Raw genomic sequence first — 20,565 nt, 5'->3', positions numbered from 1 at the left:
TCCCAACTACCAGTAAGCCCACCCTCTGCGACCGCCCGGATCTTGCAGACTGAGGGGCAACCTCTGGAACAGGACAAGCAGCCATGTCAGGCCGAAGATCAGTATCAGCCTGAGACAGAGCCTGAAACCGGTTCGTCAGACAAACTGGAGAGGCCTTCCGTTCAGCCCTCCGGAATGTCTTTCGCCCCCTGCCACACCTTGAGACGACCTCCCACTCTACCACAGGTGAGGGATCAGCCTCAATGCGGGCAGTATCCCGGGCAACCACAGTCGTAGTCCGATCGGGGGATGCGTGGGATGAGCTGGCCGTCCCCGACAAACCCCCATCCGGACCCCCACAGTGATGCCCATTGGCAACAGCCTCAAGCTGTGTGACCGAAGCCAACACTGCCTGAAGCTGGGAGCGAAGGGATGCCAACTCAGCCTGCATCCGAACACAGCAATTGCAGTCCCTATCCATGCTAAAAACTGTTGTGCAAAGAACGTCTGAACTAATCTACAGAGAGCGCAAACAAATCGACAAAATTTGAACGGTTATTAAAATACAAGATTGCCTAGTAAATGCAGTAATGCTGCTACTTGCGCACTGCTGACACACTGCTCGGCGGCGGAAGGAGACTACGCGATTTTACACTATTCAGGTACTAAAACGCGATGCTACAACTCTCAAATACTATAATACGCCCGAAATTTATGAATTAAACAATGTAAGTACCAAAAACACGCAAAGAAATTAAGAATTAAACTATGTATCAAATGAGTGAGCTAGGAGTATACGACTTGCTGCTGCAGCTGCTTATCCAACGGCGGCAGGGAGCTGCTGCAAACGTAGTCGAACTGTTCGTGCAGATGGTTGTTGTCTTGCAAACGTCCCCATTTGTTTACTCAGTGATCGAGACGTGGGTGCACGATCCGTTACACCCATGCGGATAAGATGCGCGTCATCTCGATTGCCAGTGATACGAGGCCGTTGGGATCCAGCACGGCGTTCCGTATTACCCTCCTGAACCCACCGACCGAGCGAGGTGGCGCAGTGGTTAGCACACTGGACTCGCATTCGGGAGGACGACGGTTCTATCCCGTCTCCGGCCATCCTGATTTAGGTTTTCCGTGATTTCCCTAAATCGCTTCAGGCAAATGCCGGGATGGTTCCTTTGAAAGGGCACGGCCGATTTCCTTCCCCATCCTTCCCTCACCTGAGCATGCGCTCCGTCTCTAATGACCTCGTTGTCGACGGGACGTTAAACACTAATCTCCTCCTCCTCCTGAACCCACCGATTCCATAATCTGCTAACAGTCATTGGATCTCGACTAACGCGAGCAGCAATGTCGCGATACGATAAACCGCTATCGCGATAGGCTACAATCCGACCTTTATCAAAGTCGGAAACGTGATGGTACGCAATTCTCCTCCTTACACGAGGCATCACAACAACGTTTCAGCAGGCAACGCCGGTCAACTGCTGTTTATGTATGAGAAATCGGTTGGAAACTTTCCTCATGTCAGCACGTTGTAGGTGTCGCCAGCGGCGCCAACCTTGTGTGAATGCTCTGAAAAGCTAATCATTTGCATATCACAGCATCTTCTTCCCGTCTGTTAAATTTCGCGTCTGTAGCACGTCATCTTCGTGGTGCAGCAGTTTCGATGGCCAGTAGTGTAGTAACTACTGTATGTTCACTGTATGTCTCTTCCTATTTCGCTTTCTTATGTATATGTTGCCAACCTAAAGAAGTATATGCCGGAAACTAACGTCTGTTGATTTATGCTCTCTTCATATCTCTCTCTGTGTGTGTGTGTGTGTGTGTGTGTGTGTGTGTGTGTGTGCTTAGTCAGGGCGAGTTGTTGAAAGTTGAGTGTAACAGCTGTCAGTGTTCAGATGATTTGAGTTTTGGTTTAAATCAGGGCCGGCCACGGCATGCCAGACTTCACGCGTGCAGTTTGTGGGGGATGCGGATGTGCCACGGCCCGGCCTGTGACTCGGTTTTGCTCGGTCCTTTTCGGAAGTACCCGAAGTAGCGCTGCTTTTCATTTAGCATTGCGGTGCAGCATTTTTCGGTCGGTGCAACTCTCTTGAGTTCGGCAGAATCACTGTGCGCGTTGTTTATCCTTCGCTATTTCTTTGTGGTATAAGAACGTTCCCAAGTCCAGTGGCTGTTTGTGCAAAAAGAAGTAGTCTAGTGATCCATCATCAGAAGCCTTTAAAATGAATGGGAATGACAGAAGACAGGGGTGAGCACTCTCAGTTCGCATAACCGATGGGTACTGCTTATTTCCTATAAAACGACATTTCAGTACCATGCTGAGAGAATTTAAATATTTAGATGACAATGACAAAGCTAAAAATTACAACTATCGACAGGCGGGATTCACTGTTCTGTACATCAAGAAGTACTTTATGCTAAATTTGCAGGCACGGAGCACTTGAAGAAATTGGCGGTACGAAGAGTAAAACTCCTGAAGCGGCACCACTATTCCATTGTCAGATGCAACAATTTTCAATGGAAATCAAACACGATTGTGGACTATTACTGTAGAGTATGTTGGTTAAGACAAGGGGCATACCTGGAACGATTTTTCGATTTAAGACTCGTTGTTGTTGAATTGATGAAGGAAAAAGGGGTGCAGGAACAAAAACTAGAACATCCGGAATGGTGTGCAGACTTCGCATTTTAAGTGGACTTGACTGGACGCTGCTCACAGTAAAACACTGCAAGGTAACTTCTTTCTGAATTGATGTGGAGGCATTTAACACGAAAATCGCGTTGTAGAAGGAACACCTTCTGACAAAGACACGCCAGTTTCCTAAGCTCATTGACATTATAGAAAACGCGGGATTCGAAGAATTCATTTAGCCTTGAAAGAATTTCATGGAGAGTTTCCTAAACGTTTTGAGGACACATCACATTTTTAGACGTTTTTGACACCGTTTGCCCTTTCAATTTAATGCGACCTGTGCATGTGCACACATAACATTGACGTGCAAGGTAATTCCAGTTCTAGTGGCAATTTTTTTACATTAAAACCTCGTCTACATTGCTTTGCTGAGATAGAGTTTCCATGTCTGCATAATAAGGATGCAAAACTTCTACAATATTTCGTTCGACATATTTGTGTGAAAGATCTTTATTCGATTACGAAACTAAGTAAGTCACAATTAGGAGGCAACTTGTGTGTGAAACTCTGTGAAAGAGTGTGCATCTTTGCGTATGTCGATAGTCTGTACCAGATAACAATTATATGATGGTGAGCTGGTATGACATGGGCATACAAAAACTGCCACAGCATCTAGAAATATGCATCGACAGAAATGGTGATTACGTCGAATAATAGCTAAATGTTCAAGCTATAAACTGATGTAAACCATTGTAGAAATTAACAGATCTGGGTACTTATAGAATAATAGGAGACCTTACTTTTGAGATTACCCTCGTATATGTCACCAAGAGGCAACTTAAAAGTGAGAGTGGCATCAGCAGAAGGAATGTTTTGCCATACTAGATCTCAACGCATTTCATCATTTCCACATATTGCTCCATCAACGTTCTCATAGCAGCTGCTTTCAAAATTACTATTCTCCAAAGTGAATTCACAAAAACTGCAAGAAAATGCGGAGCATCGATGCAAGAAGTTGTTTACAGATGAAGCAATGTTTACAAACCGTGGGCTGATAAACCTTCTCAGAGTGAACTACTTGTCGTTTAACGTCCGATCTCGTTCCATGTGCCGGCCGAAGTGGCCGTGCGGTTAAAGGCGCTGCAGTCTGGAACCGCAAGACCGCTACGGTCGCAGGTTCGAATGCTGCCTCGGGCATGGATGTTTGTGATGTTCTTAGGTTAGTTAGGTTTAACTAGTTCTAAGTTCTAGGGGACTAATGACCTCAGCAGTTGAGTCCCATAGTGCTCAGAGCCATTTGAACCATTTTTTTTTCGTTCCATGTAAATTATATAGGGGACAAATCTGGAGATCTTGTCTGCTACAAGAGTACCTCAGCACCATGCTGACAGTTCACAGAGACTCGGGCCATGTATTGACGAGCACTGCCTTGTTGAAAAATGCCAGCAGGATACCGTCGTATTAGAGTTAACGCGCGAGGACGGAGAACGTCTGTGACGTACTGTTGTGCCGTCAAAGGTCCCACAGTCATTACAAGCCGTTCCCTGATATCATATCCGATGGCTGCCCACACCACGACGCCAGAGGAAACAACGCTGTCTCTCGAAATCATTGGAACTATGAGACCTCTCGTCACCATGTTCGCCAGCAGTGGTCATCCACAGCAGTGTAGAACGAAGATTCATCGCTGAACACAATTCGACGTTATCCACCAGCCGTCCACATTTCCCTGTCGCGGCACCACTCCTAACGCACCCGATAGTGTTAACGGCAGCCTATGCGTAGAACCGTAATTCCCTGGTCCGGATGCCGCTGGTCTGCTACAAACGGCGCGGGATGGCACAGATGCGAAGGATTACGATGTTCTTGTTGCACAATACAGCGATCCTCCACTGTGGTGGTGAGACGTGGTCCATTAGAAACTTGATGAGCAGTACGGTTGCTCTCGCTTTAGATTGCTACATATCTACATACACACTCCGCAATCCACCATACGGTGCGTGGCGGAGGGTACCTCGTTCCACAACTATTATCTTCTCTCCCTGTTCCACTCCCAAACAGAACGAGGGAAAAATGACTGCCTATATGCCTCTGTACGAGCCCTAATCTCTCTTATCTTATCTTTGTGGTCTTTCCGCGAAATATAAGTTGGCGGCAGTAAAATTGTACTGCAGTCAGCCTCAAATGCTGGTTCTCTAAATTTCCTCACTAGCGATTCACGAAAAGAACGCCTCCTTTCCTCCAGAGACTCCCACCCGAGTTCCTGAAGCATTTCCGTAACACTCGCGTGATGATCAAACCTACCAGTAACAAATCTAACAGCCCACCTCTGAATTGCTTCTATGTCCTTCCTCAATCCGACCTGATAGGAATCCCAAACGTTCGAGCAGTACTCAAGAATACGTCGTATTAGTGTTTTATAAGCGGTCTCCTTTACAGATGAACCACATCTTCCCAGAATTCTACCAATGAACCGAAGACGACAATCCGCATTCCGCACAAGTGCCATTACATGCTTGTCCCACTTCAAATCGCTCCGCAATGTTACGCCCAAATATTTAATCGACGTGACTGTGTCAAGCGCTACACTACTAATGGAGTATTCAAACATTACGGGATTCTTTTTCCTATTCATCTGCATTAATTTACATTTATCTATATTTAGAGTTAGCTGCCATTCCTTACACCAATTACAAATCCTGTCCAAGTCATCTTGTATCCTCCTACAGTCACTCAACGACGACACCTTCCCGTACACCACAGCATCATCAGCAAACAGCCGCACATTGCTATCCACCCTATCCAAAAGATCATTTATGTAGATAGAAAACAACAGCGGACCTACCACACTTCCCTGGGGCATTCCAGATGATACCCTCACCTCCGATGAACACTCACCATCGAGGACAACGTACTGGGTTCTATTACTTAAGAAGTCTTCGAGCCACTCACATATTTGGGAACCAATCCCATGCGCTCGTACCTTAGTCAGGAGTCAGCAGTGGGGCACCGAGTCAAACGCTTTCCGGAAGTCAAGGAATATGGCATCCGTCTGATACCCTTCATCCATGGTTCGGAAGATATCATGTGAAAAAAAGGCGAGTTGCGTTTCGCAGGAGCGATGCTTTCTAAAGCCGTGCTGATGCATGAACAGCAACTTCTCTGTTTCAAGGAAATTCATTATATTCGAACTGAGAATATGTTCGAGAATCCTGCAACAAACCAATGTTAAGGATATTGGTCTGTAATTTTGAGGATCCGTCCTTCTACCCTTCTTATGTACAGGCGTCACCTGCGTTTTTTTCCAGTCGCTCGGGACTTTACGTTGGGCAAGAGATTCGCGATAAATGCAAGCTAAGTAAGGAGCCAATGTAGTAGAGTACTCTCTGTAAAACCGAATTGGAATCCCGTGAGGACCTGGCGATTTATTTATTTTCAACCCATCCAGCTGCTTCACAACCCCAGGGATGTCTATCACTATGTCCTCCATACGGGAATCTGTACGAGACTCAAACGGCGGTATGCAGTCGAACATCAGGCCACCATCACACTACAATGCCCCACAAATATGGATACTGCACGATTCGATAAACCAGCCAAACGGAAACCCACAATGAGTCCCTTTTCAAAGCCTGTCACATGCCGATTACGCCGTCTCAAACGACCACGTGGCACCTCCGTGTCCTCCACCATGATCACTGAGTGCCTGACGCTGCTCACGTCCTCCGTATACTCTGCGGGGTCTGGTAACAACACTAAACACAAACCACACTAATTCAGTCTGATGGCCGTGCTACATGTCACAGAGAATTGCAATTCTAATAACTGACCTCCACACCGATGGTGAGTACAAGACCGATGTTTCATAGACATCTGATGTCCTCTGGGTCTTTCACTCTTTGGCAGACAATGTACAAAATTTGGCTAATTGCTTTTGTTTTTGTGTCACATAATACATTACTTCAGCTTAAGACAGAATAGCTAAATAGCTTCATCCATTGTTTCGCCTTGCAAAAGGTGAATATGTCTTCAAAATCATCACTATGTTAATTAATAATTATTTTTCTCTTGTAGGTTCAAAGGTGGAGCGACAGCTATTAGTCAGTATTTCAGACGGATGGTTCGGGAGACGGTAAATTATAGAGAGGAGAAAAACGTAAGCAGAAAAGATTTTTTGGAACTTCTCATTCAGCTGAAAAACAAAGGATACGTTGACGTTGACAAGGGGGATGCTGGTGAACTGAATGGCACCACAGACGTCAGCAGTGAGTTTTCAGTTATATGAGAAAATGTCACACACTTAACAATATTATTAATAATTATAGTTAAAACTCGGAGATCGGTTTCAGCACAAACGTGCATAACTAAGCACGATCCTATTTTAGATGGAATGCTATGCCTTTGCTCACTTATCTACTGAACCGGAAACACACACGCGTCATGAGTGTCTTAAAAAGGAGGACCTGTGTCAGTTTCATCATGCCGTGTGTGTTTCCAGTTCAACAGTTACACTATTGTGTTATGTTTGCTGATATGGTGACAAAACAGGCATATTGGCTGCTTCTTTTCTAGCTAACATGTGAACTTCTTATATGAGACAGCTGTGACCGTATGTACAGTGGTTGTGCGGAACTGTTACTAGGTACTCCATCGCATGTTGCTTTCTCACACAGCCGGCCGCAGTGGCCGAGCGGCTCTAGGCGCTCAGTCCGGAACCGCGCGACTGCTACGGTCGCAGGTTCGAATCCTGCCTCGGGCATGGATGTGTGTGCTGTCTTTAGGTTAGTTAGGTTTAAGTAGTTCTAAGTTCTATGGGACTGATGACCACAGATGTTAAGGCCCATAGTGCTCCGAGCCATTTGAACCATTTTTCTCACACATTGCTGTGTGGGTCCTCTACCATCCTAACTTCACACAAGTTCTCCCGCATACCTAGCAGGACTACCACTCCTGGAAAAAAAGGATACTGTGGAGAAACGGCTCAGTCACTGCATAGGCGTTAATCTAGAAGCAATTTCCACTTCGATGCGAAGGAACTTCCTTGCAGATTAAAACTGAACGCCAGACTGAGACACGAACCAAAACCCTTTTTCTTTTTTGTGGCAGAGTGATCTACCGCCTGAGTTAAGCACGCGAGAGTCACGACCACCCTAACCTCCTAACCTCCCCCCCCCCCCTCCTCGCCGGCCGTGGTGGCCAAGCGGTTAAAGGCGCTACAGTCTGGAACCGCGCGACCGCTACGGTCGCAGGTTCGAATCCTGCCTCGGGCATGGCTGTGTGTGATGTCCTTAGGTTGGTTAGGTTTAAGTAGTTCTAAGTTCTAGGGGACTGATGACCTTAGAAGTTAAGTCCCATAGTGCTCAGAGCCATTTGAACCATTTTTTGAACCCCCCTCCTCTCAGAACTACTCCCACCAATAGCTCTTTCTGACCTCCCAAATTCCAAATACGTTTTCCTGCATACCTTGAGGTACTAGCACTTCTGCACGAAAGAAGATTCCGGAGAAATGAAGGAAGTAAATCTGTGATGGGAGGTCGTGAATTCTGTCTGGGAATCGCAGACTGTAGAACATTCTCCAGCAAAAGGTAAAGGTTCCAGCTTCCAGTTGCCAGCCTGATACACAGTTTTAGTCCGCCAGGAACTTTCATATTAGCATAAACTCCGTTGTAGGGTGAAAATTCATTCTCGAAACAAAGTTTGTTCCCATGAAGCGTGATAATGCCCAAGAGGGTGAAAACAGTTATTTGATAACAACGAAATAAAATGTTTACTTCAGAATTAAAAGAGCCGCCGATGCAGGTAAATTCTTCGTTTTAGGAAATGTACAGCAGCTGTGGACACACACTTGATTACCCCACGTGTTTCCTAATGCAGCTCCACTGTGCTGTAGTAAGTAATAACCACTATAGTTCAATTCTTTTACCTTGGCGGCTCGCGCATGCCCGCCCAGACGCGGGAGATTGCTGCGTTGCCAGTTGCAAACGACGCACGCGCCAATAGAAGCAGCGCCATAGTATAGTATAGTTCGCAAACTTACGTTTAGGGGGGAGCGCGCAGTTCATGAAGTAAAGCCACCACGGCTTCATTAACCCTTTCGCTGCTACAGAGACGTGCTCCCCCCATTACGCGCAGTGCGCGATTTTGTCACTGCACTGCTCGCCTGTGCAGACACATCGTGTTCCGACTGCTTTGACAGTCTTATCATTCGATTCCACAAAAACTATTTGGCCCAAAAATTAGATTTTTACACATCTTCTTGACTGATACCTTCCCCCCATAAATGACTTAATTTTGTTTCGATGTTCAACGCAGTTATTATGCAGCATTAAATATAGTAAACCATTGCACGAAATTTTGAAGAGTTTGCGGAGGTAAAAGTCCATAGACCATACTTTCCGTATGGTCGATTTTAGTTGTCACAATGTTGAGAATGAAATGTGGACAAGATACAAAAATTTCATATAAAATTTACTCTATAAAAATATCTCATTTAAGTACCACATAGGTGTGGTATGTAATATTGAGAAATATTCCGTCTTTCGCGACTGTAACAAAAGGTTTATTTACACTGAGCACGTTGGGCTTTATTTTAAATAAAGAGACAAAGCACTAGAAACTTCAAAAAATTGCATTCAAACGAATATAATTCGTGAAGTAACGCACTTCGATATTGTTTTTAAATAATGAAAATATTACGCTCCACACAAGGTTTGAACTCATAACCTTTCGTGTAGAAGCCCATCACCTTTTCTTTTTTTTTTTCTATATTGTTCGTTGACTTTGTTCGTGGCGGACGTCCAATGAAACTAGTCCGGGTTGTTTGTTGATCCGTACACTCAGTTTTTTTATTACAGAGGGTAGCTAAACCCTCTGTCCGAACACGCTGAGCTATCGCAACTCGTCCGACGACGGGACCCCATGAAGACTCTAACATGTTACGCAAAATACAAACAAACACTGTTGGTATGACTAAGAATTACTCACGCTTCGTCGAAGTACAATAGGAAATAAACAATTACCGCTGTTCTTTATTGCGAAAAAGCAGTTCGTGTGATTGATACAAACACCTTTCCTTGCTATCGCCTGAATTAGGAGTCTTATTGCTTGTTTAGTTTAATTAATTAATAGAATATGAAGCAGTTGGTATAAAGAATGCTTTTTCCAAACTTTCTATAAAAGAAAGTCTGCTATCAAGACATTGCTTTTGTTCTATTACTTTATTTATGACTGAACGTTTCTAAAACTGAACACACTCGTCCATGCTCTGCACTGCAGTCGAGATCTGGCAACGTCGTTCTCTGTTCATTGGCTGACTGTGTTTTGTGACGTCAGATGCGCAGAACGAACGTAAACTCGGCCGCCAACATAAATGACGCGCACTTTAACTGCTTGTAACATATTTCACACATAACACTATTTATGTTCCCTATATATGACAATTCCTACCTAACTTCATGACCAAAGCTTATCAACACCAGCCGGCCGCGGTGGTCTCGCAGTTCTAGGTGCACAGTCTGGAACCGTGCGACTGCTACGGTCGCAGGTTCGAATCCTGCCTCAGGCATGGCTGTTTGTGATGTCCTTAAGTTAGTTGGGTTTAAGTAGTTCTAAGTTCTAGGGGACTGATAACCACAGCAGTTGAGTCCCACAGTGCTCAGAGCCATTTGAACTATTTTTTTTATCAACACCAGTAACATCCTTAGTTTTCGGATATAGGTTAATGGCACATTGAAGACTTCGTGGATGCTAATCAACTCTTAATCTGTCGATGTTTTAGTAAAAAAAAGCCGGTTAGCGATAAACATCAGTAAATCAAAACGAAATATGTTCAGTTTTCAACCATTATCACAAAGTTTATCTCAAATTTTAATGTTATTTTCATGATGGACAATGCAGTAATTGTTCCATTGAAAACGTTCCGTGTTTCCGGCCCGTTGATATAGCACGCCCATGGCCCTGGTTTTGGATTACGGGGAACGTATACCCTTATATGCGAGTAGCGGTTACACAGGCCACACCTGACAGAACGGCCGCCGTATGTCCGCAGCAAACACTTGACACTGGAATGTGGGTCTCACGAGGAGCGTGCAAGGGATGAGTCCCTGCAGTCGCACTATTCACCCGTGTCCTCTGTGGCTCGGATGGATAGAGCGTCTGCCATGTAAGCAGGAGATCCTGGGTTCGAGTCCCGGTTGGGGCACACATTTTTAGCTGTCCCCATCGAGGTATATCAACAACATCTGTCGGCAGCTGAGGGTTTCAATTAATTACCATTTATTCTAGAGAAGCTGCACGGTCAACAATGGTATCTGTTCTTTCGATATCAGTTACTATGTAGTTACTGGAGTTGTGCCAAGGGTGGCTACTGCTACTGTAGTCGCTACTGATTGCCTAAACAGACAACAAAACAATGAAACGAGCTGCAACCAGGAGAGCTTGTATACGAATGGGGAAGACCGTACGAAAACTTGTGGGTCACGAAAAAGAGAGTGAATTTTGGATTCGTAGATAAAGGGAACAATAGTAGGAAGAGAGTGTACACCAAACATGAAGCACAATACTGAATGAAAAGTTGAGATGTTCCAGCTGCACAATGGCGAGCGACGACAATACATTGACCTAGTAGGTATAAAAGGCAAAATGCTTAACAGGCAACAATTAGATTAAGGAAGTGAGGTTGGATTTGACAACCATTAGTATAAGGGGAAAAACTCTCTACACAGCAGTTCAGAATAGATCCAGCTATAGGAAAAAACAATAGAAGATCATAAGTGGACTGATACAAAGATCAAATAAGGAACCACAAGCACGGAAATACAGTAGGAGTGGTGGAATGAGGAGATATGGGGAACAAAGAATGGAAGAATAAAGCAAGGCACCTGCGACCCTAATGCTTCGAAACGAACCATATAAATAAAAGAAAAAAGCATTCTGTCACTGAGCTAGCCACAGTTCACTGGTAACCCATTGGGAGTGCTGTATGGTGGTGACCCTGTACTTCGATCAATGCTGAGGTGTATTGTTGGGTCAAGTGTTGTGTAAGTGACAGGAACAAATGGTTCAAATGGCTCTGAGCACTATGGGACTTAATGTCTGAGGTCATCAGTCCCCTAGAACTTAGAACTACTTAAACCTAACTAACCTAAGGACATCACAGACATCCATGCCCGAGGCAGGATTCGAACCTGCGACCGTAGCGGTCGGGCGGTTCCAGACTCAAGCGCCTAGAACCGCTCGGCACCACCGGCCGGCGGTGACAGGGACAACAATTGGACTTTATTGAAGATGATAATTTTAAAACTAATTTTAGGGAGTCCGACTGAGAAATGAATAGAGAACACTGGTAGTGAGGTGGGGAAATTTTTAACATGCTTTTAATGGAGAGGATACAAAATGCTATGTTTGAGGGTACATGTTTTTAATATGCCGCTGTGGATATGAGAATGATCCGCATCGGTTGAGCTGGCCACTATTTGAATTACTCCACATGGGCTTATATGCATTTTAATAAAATATGTTGCACAGCGAATAACAAATAGGACAGGAGTTGGCGTAGCAAACATGGGATATGGGTATTGCACAGGGGGATCATCTAACTATGAAATGAAACAACAGTCCACATTAATTTCCTTCATTACAAAGTTAGCTGCTAACATATACACGAATATGAAGTTATATTATTCGGTTTTAAGGAACGCACAAAATAAGAAGACTGGCAATTATTGACATGAGACAGCACTAATCTAAAATCTAAATGTCACGGCAAGCCTGGATACCTTAGGTGAATGGGATAAAGACATAATCTACGAATGAGTTACAGAGAGACACACCTATCGAGGATACACAGTGTCCGCCTGAATCTGCCAGAAGCTTGAAAAATCTGCCACATGGAAATAGCATTACTGATTAAGTGACGAATGGGCATTCAGTCACTCGAGACAAAGCATAAGATCATGTAACATACTTGATAATGACAATGCAGCTGTACACCGCCAGTGATTTTACATCCCCTGCTTCCCTATACTGCTGTTTCCCACCATGTTCAGCACTCAGTGCTGTCGAGATTTACCAGCACTGTGTTCCGCTTCAGACAGCAGTACATCAGCTGGCGGCTGCTAGAACAGACCTTCTCTACACCTGCAGGTACTGTCCTCCATCCTATGCCACCAGGCCGAGAGCCTCGCAGTGTCTCTAGGTGAAGGTGTTCTGTTCTGTTTCTCCAGATGAAATGTGTTTGCTCTCTACATATCCACACGATTTCTGTGTTCCAAAGAAACGTGCTCTGCATAGTGCTGGCCAGCGATATTTTTGCTAACAAGAAAACAGCCTCCCGTCCTAGCAAAAGTTTTACAACGTTAACCAGCCGTTTCACTCTCACATATGCGGATCTTAAGAAATTCTAAGTTAGTCTCCCACTGCTCAGCTACGTTTTGTACAGGGTGGGGCAAATAAAAGTGGCCCAGTTAAGGGCATACCATTGAACGTGAATGTATGCATACATGTGTACCCACACCACGTGATCCACACCAGTTCAGAGCGTGGAGCGACTTGTGTCCATGTGAGTGGAGCAGTACAAAGTTGACATTGGCACCCATAGTGGAACAGCGGGTGTTCGTTGAGGAAAGTAACGTGACAGCTAAGTAATGGAAACGATGTTGTCAATTGTTTGCTTAGAAGTTCAGTGGTATCAAAGTACCAGCAAAGAATGCCATGCAACGCTTAATCCGAAAATGGTGTCAGACAGTATCTGTTTTGAACAAGTCAAAAAACATTCCGAAACGTGCCCACACGCCAGAAAATGTGGCTGCAGTTGAACAGAAAATGCTTCACAGCACTACGGAATCAACGCGACGCCTATCGCATATCACGTCGATCATGCGGATGAATACGACACTTGGACCTGCACATGCCTCTGTACCGTGTGTCTGTTGTTCATGCATTAAAACCAGCACATGCTCCTTAGCGCCTCCAGTTTTTTGAGTGGCTGTTCACTGAGACAACAGCGAATGGCTTGGACATGGATCTGTTCTTGTTTCACCTGATTGGTTATGTCAATTAACACAATCACAGATTCTGGGCAGCGAAGAATCCGCATAACTTTCACGAAACATCATTGCATGACAGAAGGTTAGGGTGGCGTGCAGTGCCTGCACGCCGCGTTATTGGTCCCATCTTCTTTCATCAGGTGCTGACTTTGGTGCGTTACATTACCAACATTTTAAAACCATTTGTGACAGCGTTAACAGAGAAGGAAAAGACCTACGGTTACTTCCAATAGGACGGAGAAACTGCCCATACAGCCGGCCGAACATTGGAGCACATTTACACAGTCTTCAAGCCTGACAGAGTTTGTTAGCTGAGGTTAGTCTGGTCGCGGCCCTAGCTGGCCACCCAGGTCACCTGATCTGTCAGTGTGCGATTACTCTGTGTGGGGAGCCACTCAAGTCTTAGGTGTACTGTGACAACCCTCGTAGTCTTCAAGAACTGGAGCAACACATCTGTAATGAGATTCCAGCCATTACAACAGCCCAGCTTCCATGTGTCTTCAGCAACTTGCTGACCAGGGCCCAAAAGCACCAAGAGATGAATGGTGGTCAGATTAGAGATTAGATTAGATTAGATTAATACTAGTTCCATGGATCATGAATACGATATTTCGTAATGATGTGGAACGAGTCAAATTTTCCAATACATGACATAATTAGGTTAATTTAACAACATACTTAAGTTAATGTAACAACTTTATTTTTTTGTGTTTTTTGTTTTTCTTTATTTTTTATTTTTATTTTATTATTTTTTTAAATATTTTTGTTTTTTTTTCTTTTTTTCCTAATTTATATCTAAAAATTCGTCTATGGAGTAGAAGGAGTTGTCATTCAGAAATTCTTTTAATTTCTTCTTAAATACTTGTTGGTTATCTGTCAGACTTTTGATACTATTTGGTAAGTGACCAAAGAATTTAGTGCCAGTATAATTCACGCCTTTCTGTGCCAAAGTTAGATTTAATCTTGAATAGTGAAGATCATCCTTTCTCCTAGTATTGTAGTTATGCACACTGCTATTACTTTTGAATTGGGTTTGGTTGTTAATAACAAATTTCATAAGAGAGTATATATACTGAGAAGCTACTGTGAATATCCCTAGATCCTTAAATAAATGTCTGCAGCATGATCTTGGGTGGACTCCAGCTATTATTCTGATTACACGCTTTTGTGCAATAAATACTTTATTCCTCAGTGATGAATTACCCCAAAATATGATGCCATATGAAAGCAATGAGTGAAAATAGGCGTAGTAAGCTAATTTACTAAGATGTTTATCACCAAAATTTGCAATGACCCTTATTGCATAAGTAGCTGAACTCAAACGTTTCAGCAGATCATCAATGTGTTTCTTCCAATTTAATCTCTCATCAATGGACACACCTAAAAATTTGGAATATTCTTCCTTAGCTATATGCTTCTGATTAAGGTCTATATTTATTAATGGCGTCATACCATTCACTGTATGGAACTGTATGTACTGTGTCTTATCAAAATTCAGTGAGAGTCCGTTCACAAGGAACCACTTAGTAATTTTCTGAAAGACAGTATTGACAATTTCATCAGTTAATTCTTGTTTGTCAGGTGTGATTACTATACTTGTATCATCAGCAAAGAGAACTACCTTTGCCTCTTCATGAATATAGAATGGCAAGTCATTAATATATAATAAGAACAACAAAGGACCCAAGACTGACCCTTGTGGAACCCCATTCTTGATAGTTCCCCAGTTTCAACATCTGCTATATTCAGGTTACTACTATTTTTCCTTTCCTCTGCTGTGTTTCTTTGGAACTTTTATTTGCCACACCATGTACTCCAGCTATTATGCTCATCTCCAGATGGGCACTTCTCGCAAACTGGTGTCCCAGCTTCCCTTTTTTTGCTATTTCTTAAGAGTGACCAGTGAGGAGACCTCTTACAACTTATTGCACAAGAGGTTGTTCACTCCACATAACGTGGTGCCAGGAACTCGTTTCATCACCTTATAAAGAGAAAAGACTTTCTCTCCAAAATGCTGCTCCGTCACTTCTCACGGAACGGCTTGATCACTGCCTGTTACTGACTTCCCCTTCACACTGTTCACAGAAGAGGACTTTTGGCACAAAACAAAGTTCCTCTGAAATGTATACGTATGAGCCAAAACATTATGACCACCTCTTTAAAAGCGTATTGGTCCACTATGCAAACACAATACAGCACTGATTCTACTTCGTATGGATTCTACAAGTCCTTGACAGGATTTCACAAGTATGTGGCACCAGATGTCTACAAAAAAGTCAAGCAATTCTCACAAATTACAGGATGGTTGTTCACGGGTACACGGCTGGCGCTCGCTCTCTGTTCCAATGGCTACAAATCAGGCACATTTGTGGGCCAATACATCAATGCTGAGTTCACTATAATGGCACTCAAACCACTGTAGCACTCTTTTGATATTGCAACACGGACAGTTATCCATCCAGAAGATGTCAACGCTGTAGAGGGAGAGTTCAAGCATGAAACGACGCAGGTGGTCCGCAATAATGCCCACATAGTTCACTCCTGTCATGATGTCTTCAATTTACCACCACTGATCGCATGGAAGCCCAAATCAGTACACTCCGTAGCATAATTCTGCCCTCATCAACCTGCATCTGCGGTACAGTGCATGTTTCGTGCAGCCACTCGCCTGGATGATGACGGGTGAGGACCCAACCACCGACCTGGTGTAACAAGAAGTGCGATTCATTCGACAGGCGACACGTTTATATCGATCCAAGGTGAAAACTCAGTGATGCTGTGCCCACTGCAGTCATAACTGACAGACGTCGTTGAGTCAACGCAGGAACACGTAGGGATCCTGTGATGTGGAGTTCCATTGTCAACAATGGCTTTTGAACGGTGCGCTGCTCCGCGGGATTAGCCGAGCGGTCTTAGGCGCTGCAGTCATGGACTGTGTGGCTGGTCCCGGCGGAGGTTCGAGTCCTTCCTCAGGCATGTGTGTGTGTGTGTGTGTCCTTAGGATAATTTAGGTTAAGTGGTGTGTAAGCTTAGGGACTGATGACCTTAGCAGTTAAGTCCCATAAGATTTCACACACATTTGATTTTTTTATTTTTTTTTTATTTTTAACGGTGTGCTCCGAACCGCTCGTGCCTGCACCATCGTTGTACTCTTTCCTCAGATCTGTCGCATATCGCTGCCTCTCCTGGATTAGACACTGGGCAGTCCTCCGACCTATACCATTTTGTGCTGAGACGTGGTCGTCCAATACCATACGGCCTACTGAATATTTCACCAACATTGATCCGCTTTCCATAGGTTCTCACAACAGTAGTACGCCAAAAGGCGACCAGATCCACCGCCGTTTCAGAGATTCTCGTTTCCAGTCGCCAGGCCACAACAATGTGCCCTTTGTCAAAACCGCTTATGTGAGTGGATTTCCGCATTTGCGGCCCGTATCTTCGCTATAATGACTGCCCGTTCGCCTGTCTTACGCTTACATTCTTTGCTTACTGCATTAGGTGCTCGCAACACCACCAGGAGGCATTCAACCCCGCCGTGGGCTGTGGTCATAATGTTTTGGCTCATGAGTGTATGTTGGAAACAAAGATTATGCTTGAGTGCAGGTGTTCGTCATCCTGTTTTATACGAATGTGGACCTGTTCGCCATACTGCGCAGGGCGCATTACGCATAAAACTGCAAGACGTGATTCCCTGGTGTCTATGACTGGTCCACCGTGCACCACCTGCCAGAGGTGGTCACTTCACCTCATCCGCTCGCTCTTTCCTCCGAAACGCGGTCCGCAATTGCCAGAGGGGCTCTGCCGGACACCAACTCACTGACCTGGGCTTCTAATCGCATCCTAGCTCATCACAGTACCCAGCTAAACTACAGGGAAAGTTACACGCAAAAACCATTAGGAAAGAGAAGGAATTAGTACAAAAGTAGATGGTTCAATTCTGGCAATCACTGATTAAATACAGAGTGCGTTCCATAAGTAATGCGACCAATTTTTTTCTGACACAACGGTACGCCACAGCATGTTGGAACCGGCTGGGCTATGTGGAGGGGGGTGTTACCTCCAAAACGCTCTTTGTCTCAATCGGCTGCGAGCTGCCGGTGAGTCAGGACGTGCGTTTCCGTCAACCCCGTTTCGAGTTTATGTAACACAGCACAATGGATCATTCTGTAGAGCAGCGGTACACTATCAAATTTTGCGTTAAACTTGGGAACTCCGCCACCGAAACGTTTCCATTACTTCAGCATGCCTTTGGGACTGACTGCTTGTCCAAATCACAAGTTTTCCGATGGCACAAGTCGTTTATGGAGGGCCAAGAGGAGATCACCGACGAACCTCGCAGTGGACGGCCATCAACCGCACGAGTCGACGAAAATGTGACGCGTGTGCGCGATTGTTAGAATTCTGAGAGACGGCTGAGCCTTCAATTGATAGCACAGACTCTAAACATGTCAAAAACAACCCTTTTCCGCATTGTGACTGAAGATTTGAATATGAGAAAGGTGTGTGCCGAACTCGTCCCAAAAGTGTTGACCAACGAACACAAGCACATGCGAGTGCTTTGGTGGTGAGAAATGTTGGAAATGTGTGAAAATGATCCTCATTTTTTAAACTCAGTTATCTCTAGTGATGAGTCGTGGATTTTTGAGTAGGACCCTGAGACAAAAGTGCAAGAGGTGCAGGACGCACTCCTGCTCTTGCAACAGCAGGGTAAGGATGTAATTTTCTGCTGGGTTCCAGGGCACATAGGGATTCCTGGCAATGAACTTGCAGATGCGGCTGCCAAGGAGGCTTGCTCCATCCCACCTCCTGCTCGCTGTTCCGTCCCCCTGCAGGCCTTTACGTCTTTCGTGACTCGGAAGGTCATGCGTTGGTGGGAGGCTCAGTGGCTGGACGTGAGGGATAATAAGTTGCGAGCGGTGAAGGATTCTGTCCGACCGTGGCTCACCTCCTTCCGCCACTGACGCGCTGAGGAAGTAGCCCTTACACGGCTTCGAATAGGACATTGTCCTTTGACACATGGTTTTCTGTTACGTCGTGAGGAGCCACCAACGTGTCAGACGTGTGGGACACAGCTGTCGATACGACATATTTTAACTGTGTTTTATATGCGGGTTTGAGGGACGATTTCCGTTTCCCACCAGACCTACCCTCTCTTTTAACTAATAATGAGGCGAGTGTTGCTAGAGTTTTACGTTTTTGTGTGATGTCTGGCCTTCTTCCCAAACTATTGGGATTGACGTCTTAATGTGCTGTCCAGTGGTTTGGTCACCCATTATTTGTAAGTGGTCACTCAGCCACCGTTAATTATTTTTCCCTGTTTGTACTGCTATTTTATTTTTAGTTTTATCTCCCTGTTTTGATGTGCTGTGTCCCATATTGCACTTTGAACAATACCAATTCTCTCACTATTCGGCTCTGAATTGAACTTTTGGGAACGGGCGCTGATAACCTCGCTGTTGTGCGCCCTAAAACACTAATAATAATAATCATCATCATCATCTGAGACAAAAAGGCAGAGTTTAGAGCGGCACACCCCATCGTCGCCCCATCCCAAGAAGGCACGCATGAGCAAGTCCAGGATCATAGGACCGTTGCTATTCACAATATACATAAATGACCTGGTGGATGACATCGGAAGTTCACTGAGGCTTTTTGCAGACGATGCTGTGGTGTATCGAGAGGTTGTAACAATGGAAAATTGTACTGAAATGCAGGAGGATCTGCAGCGAATTGACGCATGGTGCAGGGAATGGCAATTGAATCTCAATGTAGACAAGTGTAATGTGCTGCGAATACACAGAAAGATAGATCCTTTATCATTTAGCTACAAAATAGCAGGTCAGCAACTGGAAGCAGTTAATACCATAAATTATCTGGGAGTACGCATTAGGAGTGATTTAAAATGGAATGATCATATAATGTTGATCGTCGGTAAAGCAGATGCCAGACTGAGATTCATTGGAAGAATCCTAAGGAAATGCAATCCGAAAACAAAGGAAGTAGGGTACAGTACGCTTCGTCGCCCACTGCTTGAATACTGCTCAGCAGTGTGGGATCCGTACCAGATAGGGTTGATACAAGTCATAGAGAAGATCCAACGGAGAGCAGCGCGCTTCGTTACAGGATCATTTAGTAATCGCGAAAGCGTTACGGAGATGATAGATAAACTCCAGTGGAAGACTCTGCAGGAGAGACGCTCAGTAGCTCGGTACGGGCTTTTGTCAAAGTTTCGAGAACATACCTTCACCGAAGAGTCAAGCAGTATATTGCTCCCTCCTACGTATATCTCGCGAAGAGACCACGAGGATAAAATCAGAGAGATTAGAGCTCACACAGAGGCATACCGACAATCCTTCTTTCCACGAACAATACGAGACTGGAATGGAAGGGAGAACCGATAGAGGTACTGAAGGTACCCTCCGCCACACACCGTCAGGTGGCTTGCGGAGTATGGATGTAGATGTAGATGTAGATGTAGATAACCATGCTCATTGTCTTCTTTGACGTCAGAGGCTTTGTCCACCATGAATTCGTACCTACCGGGACTACAGTGAACCCATCTTTCTACTTGGAAGTGCTCGAAAGACTGAAAAGGAGGGTCTCGCGCTGCCGAAGCGACATCAAGGACACGAGGAAAGTTCACCACGACAACGCGCCGAGGCACAGCGCCTTCATTGTGAACGACTTCCTGACCAGGACCAAGCCTCCATTGTTTCCCCAGCCTCCCTGCAGTCCTGACCTGGCTCCCGCAGATATTTTTTTTTTGTTTCCTCAGTTAAAACAAGTCACGAAAGAACAGCATTGGGACACGATTGAAAGCATCCAGGCACATGTTACATCAGCTCTAAAGGACATTCCGGAAAAGGCATTCCAGGATGCCTTCCAGGCATGGTAACACCGCCT

The 20,565-nt window shown here is 44.8% G+C and overlaps 1 protein-coding gene across 1 annotated transcript in view; it reads left to right on the top strand.

Annotated features, from left to right (window-relative positions):
* Positions 1 to 20,565, top strand: part of LOC126262483 (cytochrome P450 6k1-like) — an 84,868-nt gene that overhangs the window by 48,842 nt on the left and 15,461 nt on the right. The window contains exon 5 of the mRNA XM_049959146.1: positions 6,689 to 6,879. Coding sequence (XP_049815103.1) covers positions 6,689 to 6,879 — 191 coding nt within the window. The remainder of the gene's footprint in view (positions 1 to 6,688; positions 6,880 to 20,565) is intronic.

The sequence above is a fragment of the Schistocerca nitens genome, chromosome 6 (assembly GCF_023898315.1).
Source record: "Schistocerca nitens isolate TAMUIC-IGC-003100 chromosome 6, iqSchNite1.1, whole genome shotgun sequence".
Lineage (NCBI taxonomy): Eukaryota > Metazoa > Arthropoda > Insecta > Orthoptera > Acrididae > Schistocerca > Schistocerca nitens.
This window is presented reverse-complemented; position numbering and strand designations above follow the sequence as displayed.